The sequence below is a fragment of the Nematolebias whitei genome, chromosome 20, assembly GCF_014905685.2.
Source record: "Nematolebias whitei isolate Nwh7 chromosome 20, NemWhi1, whole genome shotgun sequence".
In the NCBI taxonomy this organism is placed as follows: Eukaryota; Metazoa; Chordata; class Actinopteri; order Cyprinodontiformes; family Rivulidae; genus Nematolebias; species Nematolebias whitei.
The window spans coordinates 33,736,442-33,759,059 of NC_056517.1; the positions used below are offsets into that span (position 1 = coordinate 33,736,442).

Consider the following 22,618-nt stretch of genomic DNA (forward strand, 5'->3'; position numbering starts at 1 on the left):
GCTCCGGAGAAATCCTGCTGTTACGATGGTTTTATTCACCCAGAGTTTATCCACGTCCGTCTGAGGTGAGTGATCCAAACTGATGTAGATCTAGTGAGGCAGTTGCCATGGATACCGACATTGTGCGTGAAGGTATCCATGGCTAATTGTTACAGCAGCTTATTAATGAAATAGAAGTTTGTGTAACAGAAGGTAAGACGGATCCGTGACGGGCCCCCGGGTCTGTGACTGGTTGAACGCAGGTTTGCGGGCCGGAGCCGGGCCCCCTGAGGGGGTGGAAAGGGAGGTGTCATGGGGTCAGGAAGACAGGTGAGACTCCTGCTGTGGAAGAACTGGACCATCCGCAGGAGACAAAGGGTAAAATCATCATCGCCGCTGTAAGGCGGGCCATCATGTTTGTGTCTGTTAGCAAAATATCTCATGAACTAATAGAAAGATTTTAGTGAAAATAGTCATCATCAGATGCCCCCCCTGCTTGTTGTTCTACCAGATCCGCTTCCTCGTGGAGATCATGTGGCCCGTGGTTCTGTTCATGGGTCTGGTGTGGCTGAGGAGAGTCAACCCGCTCTACCGTCAACACGAATGTGAGCCGTTAACATCTTACCTGTTGTAGATGGCTCTTTGAAAAAAACTCAGTTTGGAGAAAGAGTTTATTTCTGACCAGATTAACGAGCTAACACAGCTAGCTGTAGCTGTAGCTCGGGCTGAATGATTGCTGCAGAAATATGCTGAAGAAACAGATTTCTTTAAAGCTAAAAAATAAAAACTAGCTATATCCTGAAAGTAGCATTGAGCTACATAATTGCCTCAACCGGTTAGCTAAAAGTATCAGAAAATACCTAAAAGATAAAAGTAGCAAAGGGTCGTGAAAAGCTCAAATAAGCAAACGCTAAAATCGGAAAAAATTAGCTAAAGGCAACAAAAGGTTAGCTCTGAAGTAAAGGAGTAAAATGTAGGTAAAAGAGAAAAGTAGCATAATGCTAGCTAGAAGCTAAAATTAAAAGAAGCCTAACTAAAAGCTAAAAGATACAGAAGGCAAGCTCAAAGCCTAAAGTAGCAAACTATGGCTAGACGCAACAAAAGGTTAGCTGAAAGTATCAGAAGCTACCTAGAAGCTAAAAGTAGCAAAAGGGTTAAAAAAAACTCAAAGAAGTAAATACTAGCTGAAAACGGCAAGTCTAGCTAAATGCACCAAAAGGTTAACTCTAAGCTCAAGTAGATAAAGTGCAGCTAAAGTTAAAAGTGGTGCATCACTAGCTAAAATTACAAGAAGCCTCACTAAAAGCTAAAAATGACAAAAGCCTACCTAAAAGCTAGTAACAAAAGGCTAGTTAAAAACTAAAACCTGCTAAATGTTGACCAGAAACTAAAAAAGCAAAAGGCTAACAAAAAGCTAAAAGTAGTAAAGGATAGCTCAAAGCTAAAATTTACAAAGGTTAGCTGAAATCCTAAAATAAGCAAAAGCCCAGCTAAAAGTCTCAGAACAGTAGCTAAAAGTCAAAGTAGAAAAAGGCTAGCTAAACGCTAAAATATTTGTAAATAAATACTTTGAAAAGTAGGAAAAGGTTCAGGAAAATAAAAGTGTGATTCTTGCTGACTCATCGTTGAACTCTGTTCCTCCAATATGAGGTTCATCAAAGAGCTGCCTACAACCACCTCACATTAAAAGATCTGAACTATCCCTTTGACAGCATCTGCTCTCTCAGGTCACTTCCCGAACAAGGCCATGCCGTCAGCTGGAGTCCTGCCGTGGATCCAGGGGATCTTCTGTAACGCCAACAACCCCTGCTTCCAGTTCCAGACCCGAGGAGAGTCTCCTGGCCTGGTGTCCAACTACAACAACTCCATGTAAGCCTCAGAACTTTAGACCCGAGGTCGTAAATTATCATTAAACATTTAAAGGTAGATTAGAGAATCAAAGAGCCACAGGTGTCTGGTGTGACCTTTTCCTGACCTTTGCCCTCAGCTTGGCTCGGTTCTACTCGGATGCTCAGGAGCTTCTTCTCAGTGACCCGGAGTTCCTGCAGGTCGGCCGCCTCTGGAGGGAATTGAGCACCATGAGCGACTTCATGGAGACGCTGCGCACCCGCCCCGAACAGGTCTCAGGTCAGTGCTCCAGGCTTTCATTAGCATCCTGCTACAACAAACACAGGCTAATGCTTTTATTTTGGTGAGCCATCATAGAGGAAGTATGTGTTATTTTATTAAAGTTTGACCCAAACCTATGATGAGTTTAGTTAGAAGGTAGCAGGTGACATGCTTTACAAAATGCAAATCATTTATGTAGTTATCCACAACAGGTAAGATATTAACTGTTCACAACTTTTGTAAAGAACTCTAAAAGATCGTAGTTTTGGTCAAATCTTGAAAATAACCCAACTTCCACTAAAACTGCTCGCCAAAATAAAAGCATTTGCTTATTTTTGTTGGTACTGCTATCAAGCATGATATGTTAGCACTCACACTATGTGTTGGGGATGATTCTCAGCTACTACCACCTAATTTTAAATAAATAGATGTAAAATTAACTACAGTATTTTTTTTATTATTAACTATGGCAGCCATCTTTAATCAGGTTGATTCATAAGATCAATTATTTGTAGATGCTTATCAAGTGACTCCATTCTGACCATTTCATTAAAATCCAACTAGTGGTTAATGAGATATTTTGCTAACAGACAGATTAGAGAACACTATTCCTCCTGAGTCCAGAGTACTGAATCAGTTTAGGATCCAGGATGGATCGCAGAGCTCCGTTAGCTTCAGCGATGATCTCCCGGTCGTTAAAATCCAACTCGCTCCCAGTTTTTACAACCCAGCTCGTTTGTTGGGCCGCTCCAGGCGGGATCAGCGGGGTGCAGAACCTGGACACAGGCCAGATGTTCACTTTGTCCTGCAAAGTAAACCAGACTCAAGCGCGGGCAGGCCAGAGGGAAGGATAAAACTGAGTCAAGTGGGGAAGTTTTCTTTAATAGCCGTAGCCTTCTTTCAAATTCCTTCATTGAACCCAGCTTGTTACAACACGTCAACAATACAGGTTCATACAAATCCGGTTGTTCCAACTTACAGAGACTCATTGGAAATAAAAACAAACAAATAAAAGGTTCTCCTGAACTGTAATAAAAGATTTGGAAGAGTTTATTCTGGCAGTTTTCCAGATATATTAAAGGTACACCATGCAAAGTTATAAAGACCTTATTAACTAATTAGTAACATGTTCTCAAACCTAAATATTTATTTTCCAAGCTAAACATTTAATTTCTAAAATAAATATTTAATTTGCTAACTAAATATTTAGCTTGGACCTAAATATTTATTTTCCAAACTAAACATTTAATTCCCAAAATAAATATTTAAATTTCTAACTAATATTTAGCTCGGACCCAAATATTTAACTTGCTAGCTAAATTTAGCTAAATATTCAGCTTGCAAGTTAAATATTTAGCTCTGACCTAAATATTTAACTTACTAGCTAAACATTTAGCTTGCAAGTTAAATATTTATGTCCTAGCTAAATATTTAGTTAGTAAATCAAATATTTATTTTGGAAAGTAAATGTTTAGCTTGGAAAATAAATATTTAGGTTTGAGCTAAATATTTAGTTAACCAATTAAATATTTAGTTTAGGAATTAAATGTTTAGCATATAACTTAAATGTTTAGTTCGGAAACTAAATATTTAGCATGAACAATATATATTTAGTTTGGAAATTAACTGTTTAGTTTTGAAAATAAATATTTAGCTTTGAAATTAAATATTTAATTTACGCCTAAATATTTAATTTACGCCTAAATTTTTAATTTACACCTAAATATTTAATTTACGCCTAAATATTTAGTTTAATAACTAAATATTCAACTTGCATGTTAAGTATTTGGTTTGTAATTTAAATATTTAGCTTGTAAATTAAACATTTATTTTGAAACTATGATATTTATAAATGTATGAATAACATGGTGAAAATACATATGATTTTGAAAAAAAAATTCTTATGAAGTCTAAATAAACCAAAATATTTCAGTTAATTTTTGACTGTGTAACTTTACAAATGGCACTCCATACTCTTCTCGATACTGCAGTGAGTTCCATCTAAACCCCTCTTGTTATGACTTGTCCTGAATGTTCATAAGAATCCAGTTTACTCCCCACTTGACCAGTTGTTCCTCTTCGTGGTTCCAGTGGGAAACTTGGCAGCGTTCACAGTTCCCGTTAAACATATCCGCCCCCGTGTGTTTTGGCAGGTGGAGGGGTGGAGGTGGAGACGATCCTGAAGGACGACGAAACCCTTACGTCATTCCTGCTGCGAGACGTTCCTCTGACGGAGTCTGTTGTGGATCAGCTCCTTAAAGCCCGGATCAGGCCTGAACAGGTAGAAACACCCGAGAAGGCCCCGAGGGGACCTGAGAATGGAACAAACAAGAATAAATGCTTTTGGTGCTTGCTGCCAAGAGACGAAAGGTGGGCGATGCACACGCCAAGACACCAGTAAAAACATGATCACCTTATGTTTTGGTGGCAGGTGATAAAATATAAATTTGATCATTTGGAATTTCTTACTGTGGTCAAATGAGAAGAAAATTGGACATTTTGTCCATCAAAAACAACAGCTGACACCATCCCCACTGGAGCACGGTGGCGGCAGCATCATGGGGTGGGGATATTTTCATCAGCTGGGACTGAGAAACTCCTATAAATATTTTTTGTACCCAGTTGAGTTTTATCAACTAAACAGTTTTTGATTAACAAGCTCAAAGTATCCAGACCTGAACACTCATGTCCCTGTTTAAAGCCGACCCTTGTCCTCTGTCTTCAGTTCGCCTTCGGTGTCCCAGACTTGCGTTTGAAGGACATCGCCTGCAGCCTCGACCTCCTGGAGCGATTCCTGGTATTCTCCAGCCACAGAGGGCTCTACGCTGTCCGGAACGCCATGTGCGTCCTGAAACCGCAGAGGCTGCAGGTCATCGAGGACCGGTTCTACGCCAACGTGGACTTCTTCAAACTCCTCCGACTGGTCAGCCCTCATCTGTTCGGATATATGTTCATTTTGAATCAGCAATGAGGATAAAAATAATTTACCAACTCAGATTTCAAAACATCTGAAATTGATAATTATGATTATTAAATTGATTATTATGATAAATACAATAGTTTCAGGAAAGAAAATTAATCATATTTGTTTAAATTTTTTGTCTGGCTCTACCTCTGTCACAAAAATCAACAAAAGAAATTTGTATTTCCCTCAGAAATGCAGTGTGTAGACTAATTGCTGATTGATTTAGCTGAATGCTATTATAAAAAAACTAAAGCTTACTTGAAATACATCAATAGCTGAAAACTGGTAAGATGAAACTGAAAGATCAACAAAAAACTAAAACAGCAGAAAAATGACAAAAAAAGATGCAGTAAAAAGTTTGTTTGAAAAAAGAAAAAGCCGAAGTAGCGAAACGTAGCCAAAAAAAGGGGCAAGAAAATACTAGCTAAGAGCGAGAAGTAACAAACCATTACTAGTAAGCAGAGCAACACTTGCTATGAAGTAAAAGTAGTAAAAAGCTAGTAGAACACTAAAATAACCTAGATAAATGTTAAACGTAGCACATTAGCAAAAAGTAGGGCAGAATTAGCAAAAAAACATGTTAGGATTAGCAAAGGACAGGGCAGAAGAAGCATAAAACAGGGAAGAATTAACATAAAACAGGGTAGGATTAGTATAAAGCAGGGTAGAAGTAGCATAAAGCAGGGCAGGATTAGCAAATAGCAAGGCAGAAGAAGCATAAAACAGGGAAGAATTAGCATAAAACAGGGTAGAATTAGCATAAAGCAGGGTAGAAGTAGCATAAAGCAGGGCAGGATTAGCAAATAGCAAGGCAGAAGAAGCATAAAACAGGGAAGAATGAGCAAAAAGCAGGGTAGAATTAGCATAAAGCAGGGTAGAATTAGTATAAAGCAGGGTAGAAGTAGCATAAAGCAGGGCAGGATTAGCAAATAGCGAGGCAGAAGAAGCATAAAACAGGGAAGAATTAGCATAAAACAGGGTAGAATTAGTATAAAGCAGGGTAGAAGTAGCATAAAGCAGGGCAGGATTAGCAAATAGTAAGGCAGAAGAAGCATAAAACAGGGAAGAATGAGCAAAAAGCAGGGTAGAATTAGCATAAAGCAGGGTATAATTAGCATAAAGCAGGGTAGAAGTAGCATAAAGCAGGGCAGGATTAGCAAATAGCAAGGCAGAAGAAGCATAAAACAGGGAAGAATGAGCAAAAAGCAGGGTAGAATTAGCATAAAGCAGGGTAGAATTAGCATAAAGCAGGGTAGAATTAACAAAGAGCAGGGCAGAATTAGCAAAAAACAGCAGGATTTGCATGAAAACCATGCAGAATTAGCAAAGAACAGGGCAGAAGAAGCATAAAACAGGGCAGAATGAGCAAAAAGCAGGGTAGAATTAGCATAAAGCAGGGTAGAAATAGCAAAGAACAGGGCAGAAGAAGCATAAAACAGGGCAGAATGAGCAAAAAGCAGGGTTGAATTAGCATAAAGCAGGGTAGAATTAACAAAGAGAAGGGCAGAATTAGCATAAAACAGAGCAAGATTTGCATGAAAACAAGGCAGAAGTAGTAAAGAACAGGGTAGAATTACCAAAAAACATTATATAGAATTAACATAAGCTAAGTAGCATTAATATTAGCAGGGAAGATTGCTAGCACAAAACAGGGTAAATGTAGCACTGGCAGGAAACAATTAAAAAAATTAAAACAATAGAAAAAAAAAAAGAAAAAATAAATAAATAAATAAATAAAAAACAGGGCAGAATTAGCTTTACCATATAAAAATTTGCATTACCAGGGCTGAATTAGCATTAACAAAGCAAAATTTGCATTAGAAGAGCAGTAGCCTATATCATCAAAAAACATGGCAGAATTATTCTTAGTAGTCTTATTAGCATAAAAGTGCTGAAGTAGGAAGCAAAAGCAGGTTTTACATGATTTGAACAGGGCTCCATTCATTTTCAATGAGAAAAACATGGCCAAAAGTTTCAAAGAATAAAAATTGCACAATTACCAAAGGTCATAGCAGGAATGTCCTGAATGAGTTGAACAATTGGATAAATTAATTGTTGAAATATTACAAAATCTGCGGAACGAGTTACGTGCCGAAAAATATACTGAAGAAAAACAGATCTCAATTGTGGGAATGATTTATAAGGATTCACACAATGAATACTCCTTCACAAGTTGAGTGAAAACTCATCCTGTCACACATCTTGTTATTCGTCCTGTTATCAGACACACAGCAGGTTTAAATCAGCTGACAGAACGGATAAACAGGAGCTTTTATTTTTAAGCTTTTTTAGACCTCTGACTCAGAGGGTGGAGCAGATGTTTTCAAGGAAATGCCGCACGTGTAAACAAGGCATTATGTTCATACCATTTAAAAACCAGCATGGTGGGGCACAACTAGAAACTTTCAGAGTAAATGCTGAAGGGTATACCCATTAGACCCAGTGGAGCTTCATGCTTTAGTGTTTTTTTATGCTATTATTTTCAAAACTGTAGTAGGAGTTGGGAATTGAACATTATTTTAGCTTTTAGCCAGCCTTTTGATACTTTCAGCTATTTGCTAACATTTTGCGACCTGTAATTAGTTTGCTTGCATTTTTTCTTTTGCTAGCATTTTGCACATTTGATTTTTGCTAATGTTTTGTTATTTTTAGCTGGCGTCTTATTTGTTGTTAGCTAACCTTTTATTAGTTTTACCTAACCTATGCTGCATTTAGCTGGTGTTTTGTTACCCTTCTGCTACTTTTAGCATCTAGCTAGTATTTTGTTACTTTTAGCTAGGCTTTTCTTACTTTTTAGCCTGCTTTTAGGTTTTAGTTAGCCTCCTGCTGCTTTAAATTTTTTGCACTTTTGTGCATCTTTTTGCTGCTTTTATCAAGTGTTTTGCTACTTTACTTAGCATGTAGCTGATTTAGACTGTTTGCTAGCATTGAGCTACTTTTAGTTTTACTTGGCTTCTTGTTATTTTTATCAGACTTTTATTGCCTTTAGCTTTTAGTTAAACTATGCTGCTTTTAGCTTGTATTTAGCTACTTTTAGTTTTTAGCCAGTCTTTTGGTACTTTTAAGTTTTAGCTAGCATTTTTTACTTTTAGCTGTTTTCCAACATGTAGCAACTTTAAGCATTTAATTATTATTATTTTTTTAGCCAGCCTTTTATTATTTTTAGCTTTTAGCTAACATATGCTGATTTTAGCTAGTGTTACTACCTTTAGTTTTTATGTAGACTTTTTATGCTTCTATTTAGACTTTTGATATTTTATTTTTTAACTAACAATTTGGTACTTCTAGGTTTTAGCTAGCCTCTTGCTGCTTTAAATTTTTTTAGCTAAGCTTTTTATGCTTTTAGCTAGTATTTAGCTACTTTTATTAACCATTAGCTCGCCTATTGTTTTTTTTTTTGGTTAGTTTTTTTTTTTTTTTGCTTAACACACTTTCAGCTTTTTCATTAAACTTCATCAAATGATTTCAGGAATCACAGTGAATTCATATTTTATTTTTAAATTGGATTGTTTTAATAAAAAATCAGTCTCTAACCACTTTAGGAACGACCAAAAGACTCAACTGGGAAAGTGCTTCTGCTTCAATAAGCAGAGACAACGAGCTGAACAAACAGTTTAGACCTCTTTCTATTATTAGCTGCTGTGTTTAGAAATGAATAAACAAAAGCCTCGATGAGTCAGACATCAAGAGTCTACCTCGTCCTCAACCAGGACCATGGACCCGGCCCAGGGTGCCTCAGTAACCCTGTAGCAGCTAAACCCTTCAGCACCAGCATGTCTTGTGTTTTTCTTTCCATTGAGAGGTTCTAGGTTCAGAACAGCTGTGGCCACAGAGCGCTCTGGCTTCAAATATTATTAATGGAAGAAGTTTCCCGCCGACTCGCTGAGATAGAAGGGAGGAAGGATGTTTCCGATGAAAACGGAGCGTCTCAGCCTCGCGCAGCTTCCTGAACCTTCATCCCATTGTCTTCTGAGCTTTCTGGGAGCTTTTTTGGAAAACCAAAGTGGTCCTCGAGATATGGGAAAGCGATAAGGAACACACAATTGGGTCATTTTTCCAGATGTTTTCCACCTTGTCATGTTTATTCATTCAAAAACGCCAAAGCACCCTCACGACTATTCTGTACAATATACAAATTATAAATCTAAACGTGGTTTGATCGGGAATAGCGTAACATGACTTTTGGTAGCAAATACATTTTGCGACTCAAACGTTAACAATATTTGCAACAAACTTTGAGAATTTTCCCCATACAATCACACTTTAAGAGGGTTTTTGGAGAGCTAGCTTTGCCAGGGTCAAAGCTCCAAGGCCCCTACCTTCAGCTACCATCCATGGCACATGACCCGTATGACCCCTACTGCAGGTGGTGGGCCCTCAGGAAGGCAAACCCATGTAACTCATTCAGACTGAGCCTGACTCCTTGGGTAGAGGTCCAGTCACCAGTTGCTCAATGGTGGGGCTCTCAAAAACTTTGTCTGGATGTTGGACACTGAGCTCCTTGTTATCCTCTGTCCACCATAGTATTTTTCTGATTCGCTCTTACTCTGGCCTGTCAGCTCGAGGTTTTGTTCATGAGGGAGGGAAGAATGGAGTGTCAGATCGACAGACAGATCATTATCAGTGCAGCTTCAGCAGTATTGCGTACTCTGTAATGGTCCGTTGTGGTGAAGAGGGAGCAGAGCTGCAAGGAGAAGCTCTTTGTTTACCTGTCTATGTTCCTACCATCACCTATGGTCACAAACTTTGAGTAGTGACCAAAAGAACTAGATCGTGGATAAAAGTGGTCTAAATAAGTTTTCTCCACTGGAAAGCTGGACTCTTCCTTAGAGACAGGATGAGAAGTTTAGTTCTCCAGGAGAGACTCAAAGTATAGCTGCTGCCCCTCCACATCCAGAGGTGCCAGTTGCGGTGGTTCAGGCATCTGGTAAGGATGGACCCTGGACATGTCCCTAGGGAGGTTCTACAGGCATGTCTGACTAGGAGGAAACCCCGGAGATGGCTCAGGACATGCTGAAGCAACTATGTCTCTCAGCTGGTCAGAATAGCTGGAGAAGGTGTCATCGGAAAGAGATGTCTGGACCTCCCAACTCCAGAACAAGATGGATAGATGGAGATTTTTCCATCGAATGCTCAACTTATTAGCATCTAGGATGTCATGCCATTTGCTTCTCACCACTTTTCTTTAGTTCATATACAAGTTATAAATCCAGACATAAACAGTTTTGTCCTTTATCACCTACCGTACGTCTCTCACTGCTATGAAACTGGTGGTTTTCTCTCAAATCCCATCAAAAGCCACAAACGTCTGTCTTAGCTCGTTCTTCTTCAAAACAAGAAGTGAAGGGTCTTTCGACTCGTCTGCCTCTCTCGAGTACAATCAGGGAGTGAGAGACACGGGTGTGTGGTTACCATGGTGACTCTACTGGATGCAGTTTTAACCAAATTTTACAACTCGCATGTTTAAACATTGTTTCAATCCTTACATTTTTGTTTGGAAGACCTTTCGGTTTGTGAAAATTGAGGCACTGCTGCCGATTCACTGTTAAAATTTAAATATTTTCACTTAAATGCGAAGGAAAATTAGCAAAACGTAACTAATTTAACTCAAATTTGTGTTTCCTCGTAGCTCCCTCGCGTTCTAGACGAGTCTTCCGATGGCATCAACATTCGCTTCTGGGTCCGGGTTGTCTCTGACGCCTCAGACAAACTGCAAGAGGTAAAAGAGACGTTATTGTGATTATTTTAATTATTGTTATTTTTTTGGTAGCTCCCATTCAAAAGTTCACCGCTTCCTAATTTTAGCTGGCAGGAAACAGTTGCTTCCTCTTGCCTGAGTTTTTACGTAAACAGACAGTGGGGAGATATTTTCCTGCGAGTAAGAGGAAGACTCGTTGAACATAAAATAAGACGGATATCTCATCACTGAATGACCCACTCTGCAGCGACAGGTTTATCTGTTTAAACTAATCGTTTTTTTCTGCCTATGCACATTTTCTGCATCTGCATTCTTAAGCATTAATGCCAGGGTCAGTGTAGTCCCATCTACCAGCTGCGAATGGTGGGTAAATATCAGGATTTGAGTTTTTCTGCAGCTGCCGTCTAGTTTTACATTTATTCTAGATGTAACTGTTTCCATGAGACATTAGTGAGACATCCTGTTGTTCAGATGCTTATCTCTGCCAGGACTTGAAGCAGAAGATCTATTCAACTCGGTTCTTTTTCATAAAGCAGAGCAGGAAGGAGGTCAAATTCTTCAAAGAAGAGAGGGCAATACACGTTTTTCATCATTAAAACCAACAAAATAAAAGCTCATGTCCTCCATGTTACTGGTTCAAATCTGTTACTGGTTCAAATCTGGACTGTTACATATTTAAGAACTTTGTCAGTAATTATATTATTTTTATCCATGTTTTTATGTTTATGTAATAGTTAGGGCTAAAATGCTACAAGAAGTTGATTTCTAAATGAATTTGATGTTTGGCCCACTTTCATTTTTTCAGGATCCAAAAATGAGTGCATACCATATCTTCTTCTTGTTCTTCTTCTTTTCGTTGTTGTTCTTCTTCTTGTTGTTGTTGTTCTTCTTCTTTTTGTTGTTGTTCTTGTTGTTGTTCTTCTTGTTCTTTTTGTTGTTCTTGTTCTTCTTGTTCTTGTTTTTTGTTCTTCTTCTTTTACTCTTCCTCCTTCCTCTTCTATTCTTCCTTCTTCTTTTCCCATTTTTTTCTTCTGGTTCTTCACCTTCTCTTTTTATACTTTTTTGCTCTTTCACCTTTATCTTCTTCTGGCTTCATGGCTTGTGTACGGCTGACGGCTCTGTTTAATCTAATGACGAGGATCTTTAGTCTTTTTGACACAGTTTTCCTTCTTCTTGTTTCTCTCCTTCCTTTCCTTCATCTTCTTCTTGATCTTAATATAGTTTCTTTGGGAATTTACATAAGGAAAATTTTACGTTAATTAAGTTGTGATTCATCCACTTTCAGATAAATCCCAGTTTGGCCCTCAGTAGCTGGACTGGATTTAAATTTACCAGAATGTCTTTAGCTTTAAAGGTCACTACATTATATTCTCTTAATTAAAGCAGTAGTTCAGATCTTTTAAAGTAGAGTTCTGTGGACAACTTATATCTTACCTGTTTAAGACGGCCTCAGTTTGGAAAAACATAGTTTCATTTTGCTTGTTTGAAGAGCTAAAGGCTAGTCTGAGTGTGTTTAAATGTTCCCAGCCGTTCATGAAAGAGTTATTTTATAAACTTCACTTTACGTGGTTGTTCACTTAGAATTATATGGCTGTTTCCAAGACTAGCCCTGCTCAGACTAGCTGTAAGTCTGTCAGCCTGGTCAGAATGTCTATGTCTCCAAACTGAGGTCGTCCAAAGAGCTAACTGCAGCAGGTAAGATGTTAATTGTTCACAACCTTCCCGCAGAGCCCCGCTTCAGAGGATTTGATCTTTACGCCTGTTTTCTCCTCAGTTGTTCTGCAGGAGCAGCTTCGAGGAGCTGATCCAGGTGGTGACTCCTCTCCTCCAGAAGAACCTGTCCTTCAGGCAGGTGATGTCCGCCGCCTCCAGCCTGGTGTGCGGCTACACAGAGGGGGCCTTCTCCCGGGTCACGTCCTTCAACTGGTACGAGGACAACAACTACAAAGCCTTCCTGGGTATCAGCAGCGGCGGGGCTGAGGGCGACTACACGTACGACAACAGCACCAGTGAGTTCATTATCCCTCAGAGAGATGTTTAGTTTTGTGCTGAAATAATGTTTTTAACATCTTCTTTCCTTCCCAGCTCCTTTCTGCAATGACTTGATGAAAGAGCTGGAGTCCAACCCCGCCACCAGGATCATTTGGAAGTCTGTGAAGCCGATGCTGATGGGACGCATCCTCTATGCTCCGGACTCACCGGCTGCCAGGCAGATTGTACGAAATGTAAGCAACTGGATCAAAATGGATCGCCACTGTCTTGAAACAACTCTGATATCTAAAATTTCATAATTCATAAAATTGCTGTGTTTTAAACTATTGCATTACCGTCAATTTTACATTCCAGCAAGAATATTTAATGTTTCTGCAGGAAGTGACAAGCTAATAATGGCTAGGTCCAGCTGGGATTGATTCAAAGGCTATGTCAGCCATCTTAAAATAACTTAAATCCAAAATATTTTATAGCAGTCAATGGAAACATTGTCCTATAGACAACATAACAGTTAAAAAAAATAGTCGACTAGGCCTTAAACACCAAAAGAGCACAAAAATGCTTATCTGTACTCCTGCTTTGCATTGTTTACATGCATTCTTTAAAAGTTTTTTTTTGGCTGCTGTTTTATAAATTGCTTAAAAACACAAAATACCAATTTGTATTAATAAGCATTTAGTGAAGGTGACAGTTTTCTATTTTATTTTAATTTTACACTATCTATTTTACAAATTGCTATTCCAAGAAAAAAATATGATATTTCTGTGGGAAGTGCTACAGCTAGTGGCTGCTGCTGCTATTTATGCTTTGTATAATTTGAAATAATGTAAGTAATATCATTATAATTTGAGTGCCTGCAGTGAAAATGATTATAAAACACTTTAAGAGAGATTGGAGCAGCAATCCACTTTGAGCTGTCTAGAACAGGTAAGATGTTAATTGATAAGAACCACTCCATTGAACTTCACTTCAGAAAATCTGAATTAAGCTGTTAAATGTGTCTAATACGCCTTCATCGCTGATTGGCAAAATGTGGTGGGGCTAAATTCTTGGTAGAACTTGGAGAGCCAAGTTTCCCCAGGACTGAGGAGCAAAAACAGTATTTAAAAAAAAAAATACTCAATTATGATCAGGGGTGGGCAACTATTTTTTCCAAAAGGCCAAATCAAAATATGTAAAGCAATAGAAAGGCAGCATAGAGAGTTGCAAAATACATTTTTATTAAGACGCAATATCTTTAAAAAAAAAAGGTTTTCTAGCATTTTCTTGTTGTAGCGTAGCATAGCATAGCTTGCTTAATAAAATATGTCCCCACAATACACTGTAGATATAAAAGATATACTTTCTGTAAAATAGCTCTTGTGAGGATATATTAGCCTAAATATGGGGAAAAGTAATATCTTTGAGTTCTGGAGTCTTCAAGGTTCAGTCTAGTTCTGGAAACACACACAAAAAAAGCCTTATTCCAAAGGTTTTTATGTATTGTTTAATTTAAACTTCCTTATGTTTTCATGGACCTTTACAAAAGTTGTTTTCTTTTCAATTAAGAGTTTTGGGACCCAGATGGAGATTGTCCAAGAGCCACTTTTGGTCCTCAGGCTGTATGTTGCCCACGTCTGGTTTAGATGAATGACCACCGTACATCTATTCTGCTCCTTGGTGACGTCCATATCTTTGGTTTTCTTTGGAGCAGAGACTCTGACACAGTGAACAATGGGATCAGCTTTCTTCATGTCGTGTCCAGCCTTTTGTATCTAGACGGAGATAAGTGTTCGTCAAAGCCTTAAAGATGCGAGGTGGGTTGGGGGAGCAGTCATGGATGGGTTGGTCATAATGGATGAACGCAAGCGGTTCGACTGTGGCGGCTGCAGCACAGTCCACTGGCGCCGAGGACTTCCACCAAAGTCTCTCCTCAAAGACGAGACACACATCCTCCAAACTCGCCTTTAATAACCCCTTTGTCTTCCTCTTCTTAGAAAGAATCTTAATTGCACTGAGAAAGTAATGAGCATAAGGTTAATCCATTACTTTAGAAGAATCACAGCTTCTGTCTGCTCTCATGTCATCCATCAGAGTTTATCGAGGAACCATTTGAAAGGTACGTTGTGGTCTCATGTGACCGCTCCGGTAGAATACTGATCCCTGCAGCCAGATCTTATCTGTGTCCTGTCGACACCTGTTTTTATCACAGTTGACAGCTACAGTTTGTCCTATGTGGTTAAACAATTTTTCATTATTGGTGTGCTAGTAAATAAATAAAAAAAACTTCTAAAGGAGTCCCTGTGATGGACTTGCGACCTGTCCAGGGTGTACCGTGTTGCGAGGTTTAGTGACATCTAGTGGTGAAGTGGTAGATTGCATACAACTAAATACACTGCATTCAAACTATTCCTCAAACATGTAAGAAAATCAAGTGGAAAACAAAGATTTCAGATTTAGGAAGTCTTTTGCTGCAGTATATCGGAGACACAATGGTTAAACGAAGGTACCTATATTTTATTGTCTAAACTGTAAAAAACAAATGTAAATTTTGTGGACGTAAGAGGAATTTGTTTGCTCCGAAGTCATCAAATCATCAAACTTTAAGGTGAACATTCTATAATAAATGGTTGCAAAATTATAAAACTGTAACTTTGATTGTGTCAAAATCATTGATGTCAAAATACCAGTTCAGCCATGAAAAGTCCAACTTTCTGAGTCTCGTTTAAATTTTAAATGATATTTCTGCTGAGGTCTGTCTGAGCTACAGAGCTTCAAGCTTTTATCACTCGAATAGTCAAAATCCCATTGTTGTAAATAGGTACATTTTCTGATCTATTAATTAGTACCTCAAAGTTTATACTGTGGCACCCTTAATTAATTAATTCTTACTTAAACTGATTCATAACCAGCATCTCAGGTCTGACTCTCTCTGACGAAACCTCTCTCAGAATGCTCCAGTTGCTCGCTGTTTGCAACCGCCTCAAGGAACGAGGAAGCTCTCATTTGTGGGAACCTCTCTGGGATTCACCAAACTCATTCAGCCGGTTGTCACCAACGGCCTCCATTGTCACCCCAGCTCCATTGTCCCCATTGTCACCCGGAATCAGACACACACAAGAGGAAGGCGTTTAATTGGGTGTACTCTTGAGTGCTTTCATCCCCCACTGCACATGGCTGAATGCTGAAAGAGCCAACCTTGGGCCCGCGCCACACAAAGCACTGTACACATCCCAGGGTTTGAGCGATAAGCGTGCAGTAAATATTTGACGATTTGGCACTGAAAGCATGTGTTTCAGGTTATCTGTAAAGGCTCGAGGGAATGTTTTGTGTGTGAATGCGCGTGTTGTTTTTGCAAAGCTGGTTTTCACAAAGTCTAATGTGGGAATGGTATGTAAGCAGGAGGTTAGGAGTTGTGTGGCTGACTGTGTGTGTGTTTGACGTTTGGATTGGGTGTGTGTCTCTCTCCCACCCCCCGCCCCTGCCTCTCTGGCATCTCTGGAAACTTTTCTATGGGGTTGTTGATAACATTTGGATGGAACAACAAAACCAAATTGGCTAAACCATCCATCCATCCATTTTCTTTACCCGCTTATTCCATTTTGGGTCACGGGGGTCGCCGGTGCCCATGTCCAGCAATCACTGTGCGAGGGGCGGGGTGCACCCTGGACGGGTCGCAAGTCCATCACAGGGCCACATAGAGACAAACGAGACAAACAACCATTCACTCTCTCACTCACACCTAGGGACAATTTAGAGTTATCAATCAGCCTAACATGCATGTTTTTGGTCTGTGGGAAGAAACTGGAGTACTCGGAGGAAACCCACACATGCACGGAGAGAACATGCAAACTCCACCCAGAAGGGTCCCTGGACCGAGGTTTGAACCAAGGACCTGCTCGCTGAGAGGCAGCAGCTCTACCAGTTGCGCCACCGTGCTGCCCATTGGCTAAACCAAATTGGCTATTACAAAAATACTGCAGAATGGGGATTGGTGCAAGATATTCAAGCAATTTTATCCCCCATCTGGTGCAATGGTGGAGCCAGGAGGTGGCCAATGGTGGCCTTGACCACCACAGATCAATCTTTGGCTACCCAAATCATTTGAGACAGCTATACTTCTAAGCAATATAAAAACTAGAAAGCATAGTTTCCTCAGATGATTAGGGTGGCTGGATTACATATATATGGTAGCGGCCAGTTTTAATTTTGATGTGGCAACCCAACTTTTGATAGTGATCTAGATGCAGACACACACCAAAACGAAAATCAGAATTTCAATTATTTTTCAAGTTACCTAGCTCACAGGATGGAGAGCACGAAAAGCAGGATTTAAAATTTGCCTCTTCTCTTTGCAACAGGGGACAAAAAGAAACTAACAGTTTTTGAAGGAATGCGTATCACTGGCTGTCTTTTATGCCCAAGTCTTAAGCAAACACCTGATAGCACTGACATGTTAGCGCTCAAAGTATGAGAGGGGAATCACTTTCAGCTACTACGACACCAAATTTTAGTTAAGTATCTGTAAAACTAGTTGAGGTATAGCACAATCCAAGGGAGGGCCATTGCCTCCCCTGGGTTCCCCTTTGGTGTCCACCTGCCAACAACCTCTTCCGTAAACTCAGTGCGAGTGAAATTGTTCCATATTTGACTTCACATCTTTTATTTCTGTTCTTAGGCAAACACCACATTTGAGGAGCTGGAAAGGCTGAGGACGATGGGGAAAGCCTGGGAGGAAGTGGCTCCCCAGATCTGGGCTTTTTTTCAAGATGGAGTCCAAGTCAAGATGATTCGGGTGGGACAACAGCGCAGTTTGGTTGAATGAAAATAGTAGTTTTGTCATTTTGCAGCACAAACAATAATTTCACGAGACATGAGTGGTGAAAGATGATGATCTGTCTTGTGGCTGCCACCCAGAAGATATTTAATACAAAATGGTGATAAATGAACATCAAAGTTCATGCTCAATAATCCAGGTTAAAAAAATAATCCAGCAAAGTTGAGTCAGGTCATCTGGACAGTTTATTTTTTGTTGAGACATTTCATCCTTCATCCAAAGAACTTCATCATTCTGAGGAGCCAGAAACAAACTCAGTCCCACAAGCAGCCCACTTGACTGGGGACTGAGTTGGTTTGTGACTCCTTGGACTGATGAAGTCCTTTGGATGAAGGACAAAACCTCTCAACAACAACAACAACAAAAGAAATCGTCCAGGTAAAAAAATGACATGATTGAACATTTTTGGATTTTTTTACCTGGATTATTGAGCATGAACTTTGATGTTTTGAACCACTTTGGCTATGGCTGCCTCAGAGGAGTCGACAGGGGAGAGGGCAGGCCCCAGAGGCCATCTTATCACCAACAAACTGGTTGGTCCGCTATGAGCGTGCTGCTTGTGGGACTGAGTTTGTTTGTGGCTCCTTGGACTGATGAAGTCCTTTGGATGAAGGACAAAACGTCTCAACAAAAAACAGAAACCATCCAGATGACCTGACTGAACTTTGTTGGGTGATAAATAAAGTTATTTTATCCTAAGCTTTTATATTTTTACATTTTCTGAAGATAATTTTTGGTTATATGTGGAGGTTTATCTTATCTTCATATACCTTTGTATTTTACCCACTTCATTTTTACCACTAAGTAAGTTTCTTTTGGCTGCTCCCTTCTTCAGCGGTTGCCACAGCGAGCAAACTCACAAGAAAGATTTGGCAATTTGTTTTACATCGGATACCCTTCCTGACGCAGCCTGGGCTCAAACCCACAACCTCAGGGTTACATAACCACAGCACTGATGGTCAAGCTACCGCAGCCCCCTTCTTTCCAGCCCAACTTCATTTATACCACTGCCCATCTTTTATTGCTTGTTCTGACTGTTGCAAACCTTGGCTATTTACAGTGGGTTGCAGAAGTTTTCACTCCTCACTGGTGATCTTTCCTTCAGGACATTATCCACAATCCATCTGTGATGGATTTCATCGACAGGAGTCTGGAAGAGACGCCATTTTCCTCCAAACACATTCTCAACTTCCTGCACAACGGACCACCAGAGGACCGTCAGAACGACATGCCTGATTTTGACTGGCGAGACCTCTTCAACCTCACGGACCGAGTTATCCGGATGCTCAACCAGTATGGGGATGTGAGTGGCATTTAGATATCCTTTTTATGGTTCTTCGATCTTTCATTTAGGTTTGGACACACCGCCACAGTTTCACTCATACTTTGTACAATTCTCTGATAAAATCTTGCTGCCTTTCATGCCAGAGATTTAGACAGCTTCTCTAAACCAAATATTTGTGGCCCCTCCTGGATTCAGTGTGGGTCCAGTTGAGGTGCTCTTTGGATGAGATGAGCTCAAACTTGAATGTCAAGATATTCCAGGGTACTTTCCCCTAAATGGTTTAAATGCCTTAATTAGTTTTGGTTACATGCCTTCTTTAATCGCCACAGCTGATCAACCCTATTAAACACAAAAATAGCTATTTCTATCAATTTTACAGATATGAAGTTGAAATCTGATGTTTGGGTAATGAGTGCTCCCCAACACATACTCCAAGTTATAACAGATAATCTGAGATTTTTGTTTAAAACTGGCATGCAAGGTGGCAGTTGATATACATTTTTTAAGAAAGGCTAGTTTTATGCCAAAAGTGTTTACCTTTTCTCTTTTTAAACTTTGACAGTAAGAATGTGGACTGTTTTGCTTTAAAATGTCAAGCTCCAGCACTGGGTTATTCATGAAATAATCCAATTAAGCACACTATTTTTTTTTAGCTCTTTTTCCTGGTACCAGAGTATTGAAGTACTTAAACTGTGCTTTTGTCTCTATAATTTGTCCCCCTGTCCAGATAAGTGAAAATCCACTCAGTTGGGTTTAAGCAAGAGTTAGAAGGCTGATGATTGATTGGAGATTAAAACCAAAACAAAGAATACAGTTTCTTGTGAGGGCTGTCCACTTTTCTGCTGGTTTGTACATTTTAAACATTTAAAACAAAGGTAAAACTGCCTCTTTGGTTCTTTCTCCATGGAGGCTGATCAAAATGAAGGGCTTGCTGCACTGAAGGGGTGGTGGGTTGGCATGGGGCGTACCTGGGCACTAGGCTGGATAAAGGGTTGGTAAGAGTTGTTTTCGTCCCAGTTGAAGCTTACACTTGAGTTTGACAGGGAGAGAGGGAACCACCAAGGCTGATTAGATACAGCTGTCATTCCATTGGATATTCTTTATAAAGAGACAACAATGACTCTGAGCGAATGGTTGGCTGCCTCGTGTTGGTGGCAGCAATGCATATCACACCACCCAGCATGGTTGTCAGTGTTCACCTAGGTGGACTAAAAGATAGTCTTTTAGATGTAAAGCATTTATTGGACACGTTAAGTGTGAAATTGTTAAAGTGCATCATGGCCTTTGTTTTCTACGCTAAACTGTGTTTGCATAGCAAATTGTGTTTGTGTGTGTTTTGGATTTTGGAGGGTGTCAGCGGTGGTAAAAAGCTCTTTTGGACTGATTTCTTTTGGATCACAGCCCTCCTTATTTGCATGAGCTTTCTGTGAATGGCTTTATCAGATACGCTTTTCAGGGAAGGGACAAACACCGCTGCAAATGTGCAAGGTTCTTTGAGTCGTGGGCCAACGCTGGTGGTTCTGGGCTTTTCTTAGGTTGTCAGTCTGTCCAAGGCTTCTACCCAAACTAAAATACCTCACCAATCACAGTTTCTTATGAAATATTCACATGTTCATGTCACCTAAAGGATAAACCCAAGACGGTTTCATTAATATTTGGTTGTTTTTCTGAACCGTTTCCATGAACATTGTCTGGGAAACTTAAAAAGAAAGTTTGGACCTTTGGAATTGGGAGAAAAGGAATTTGAGCCTGACAGGACTGACAAAATCTGGTCAATCCAAGGACAAGTGCACTGCTTCCAACTTAAAACACCTTTAATTTTCAAAAATTCACAGTGGTTCATGAAAACTTATAATCTACTATCACTTTTGCAGTTCATGGTCATTTAAACATAAGCTGCAAGCTTAAATAGAGGAAGCAACAGCTGGTTGGAGCACTTCCTGTGCAGCTTTGGGCCACTTATTGCAGGAATATTATGTTATATTTATGCATACAAATCAATGTAAGATAAATATGATGTTGGTGTAAAAGTTTAATAATAGTGTTTGTATAATTACTATGAAATTTTGAAGAATAGAGTTGTTAAAGGCAGAAAATTGCTGTTCTACCTAGCAGATATAATATTCTAGCAGAAAGTGCTCTTGAATAGAAAGGAAGTGCTACAACTAACTGCTGCTGCTGCTACTATTTCTGCTTGCTAATTGTTGTTTGAATCCACCTTGGACATGACCCTACTTAGATTAGCAGTTAGCTTGTCATTTGGGCCAGAATCAAACTTGATATCAAACTTCATGCTCAATCATCCAGGTACAAAATCCAATAATGGTCAGTCAGGTCACCTGGACAGTTTTTTTTTTTTTTGTGGAAAGGTGTTTCGCCCTCTATCCGAATGGCTTCGTCAGTCTGAGGAGTCCCAAGTAAACTGTTTTCCCCACCAAGTATTACACGCCTTTAGTGGACCAAGCACGCTGGTGAAAAGATGGTTTCTGGTTTCAGTCTGGTTTCTCCTCAGACTGATGAAGCCCTCTGGATAGAGGGCGAAATGTCTTTCCACAAAAAAGAAATTGTCCAGATGACCTGAATGACCATTACTGGATTTTGGATGATTGCGCATGCACTTTGATGTCTTGAACCACTTTGGATGTGACTGCATGCCTGGAAGGAGTCAACAGGGGACAGGACAGCCCCCAGAAACCATCTTATCATCAGCAAACTTGTTGGTCCACTAAAGGAGTGTACTGGTTGGTGGGGAAAACAGTTTACTTGGGACTCCTCAGACTGATGAAGCCCTCCGGATAGAGGGGGAAACATCTATCCACAAAAAAAAAAAAAAAAAAAAAACGGTCCAGGTGACCTGACTGACCATTACTGAATCAAACTTGACATTTCCCAAATTTTAACTTAGTTGAAAGTAGAAAGTTTTTCCCAAAATTAATTGAAATCACCTCAAAATTTTTACTTGTTTTCCATTTTAGATGTAAAAAGCCAAAGTGCCTACATGCTAAATGAGCTAGCCTTGTCATTGCCATTAGAAAATGTTATAATTTCACTGATAAATAAATGTTACTCTTTAATTTAACTTGTTCATCTGTTTTCCTCTGTCTTTTTTTATTCCTTCTTCTAGTGTTTGATTCTTGATAAATTTGTGGCTCTGCCCGATGAAGACGCTGTTACCCATCAGGCCTTGGGCCTGTTGGAAGAAGGCAAGTTCTGGGCAGGTCTTGTTTTCATCAACATGTACCCTTGGAGTAGCAGTGTCCCGCCTCATGTCAAGTTCAAGATCCGTATGGATATCGACACAGTGGAACGCACCAATAAAGTCAAAGACAGGTTAGAAACCACCTCTAGAGAAAATGATGTTTAGCTCAAAGATGAAGCGTGTTTTTACTGAACATGTCTGTTTTTTAGGTACTGGGACCCAGGCCCTAGAGCTGATCCTTTGGACGACCTCCGCTATGTGTGGGGTGGCTTTGCTTACCTTCAGGACATCGTAGAGCATGGGGTCATCAGGACGCAGACAGGAAAAGAGTGGCCTTTGGGTGTTTACCTTCAGCAGATGCCCTATCCTTGTTACGTGGACGATCTGTGAGTGATGTTCTAATAAACGTTCTAATCTGGACAAAATCACTCAAAATATACAAGATTCAAGGGAAGAAATTGTAGAAAAAAAAAACTGAATAATATAAAATTCCATGATGCAGAATCTGCTGAGTCACTGGTTGCCATGGTGATTCCCACCTTTTCCGTGGTATTGAGAGGAGGGGGAAATAAACC

General features: G+C 39.7%; 1 protein-coding gene across 1 annotated transcript in view; it reads left to right on the forward strand.

Moving 5' to 3' along the window:
- The window catches only part of abca4a (ATP-binding cassette, sub-family A (ABC1), member 4a), a 46,661-nt gene continuing 24,043 nt past the window's right edge, over positions 1–22,618 (forward strand). The window contains exons 1-14 of the mRNA XM_037694156.1: positions 1–65; positions 243–357; positions 491–584; positions 1,707–1,848; positions 1,967–2,106; positions 4,242–4,369; positions 4,814–5,011; positions 10,683–10,772; positions 12,526–12,760; positions 12,837–12,976; positions 17,401–17,517; positions 18,665–18,862; positions 21,969–22,174; positions 22,253–22,429. Of these exons, the coding sequence (XP_037550084.1) occupies positions 292–357; positions 491–584; positions 1,707–1,848; positions 1,967–2,106; positions 4,242–4,369; positions 4,814–5,011; positions 10,683–10,772; positions 12,526–12,760; positions 12,837–12,976; positions 17,401–17,517; positions 18,665–18,862; positions 21,969–22,174; positions 22,253–22,429 (1,931 nt within the window). The 5' untranslated portion in view covers positions 1–65; positions 243–291. The remainder of the gene's footprint in view (positions 66–242; positions 358–490; positions 585–1,706; positions 1,849–1,966; positions 2,107–4,241; positions 4,370–4,813; positions 5,012–10,682; positions 10,773–12,525; positions 12,761–12,836; positions 12,977–17,400; positions 17,518–18,664; positions 18,863–21,968; positions 22,175–22,252; positions 22,430–22,618) is intronic.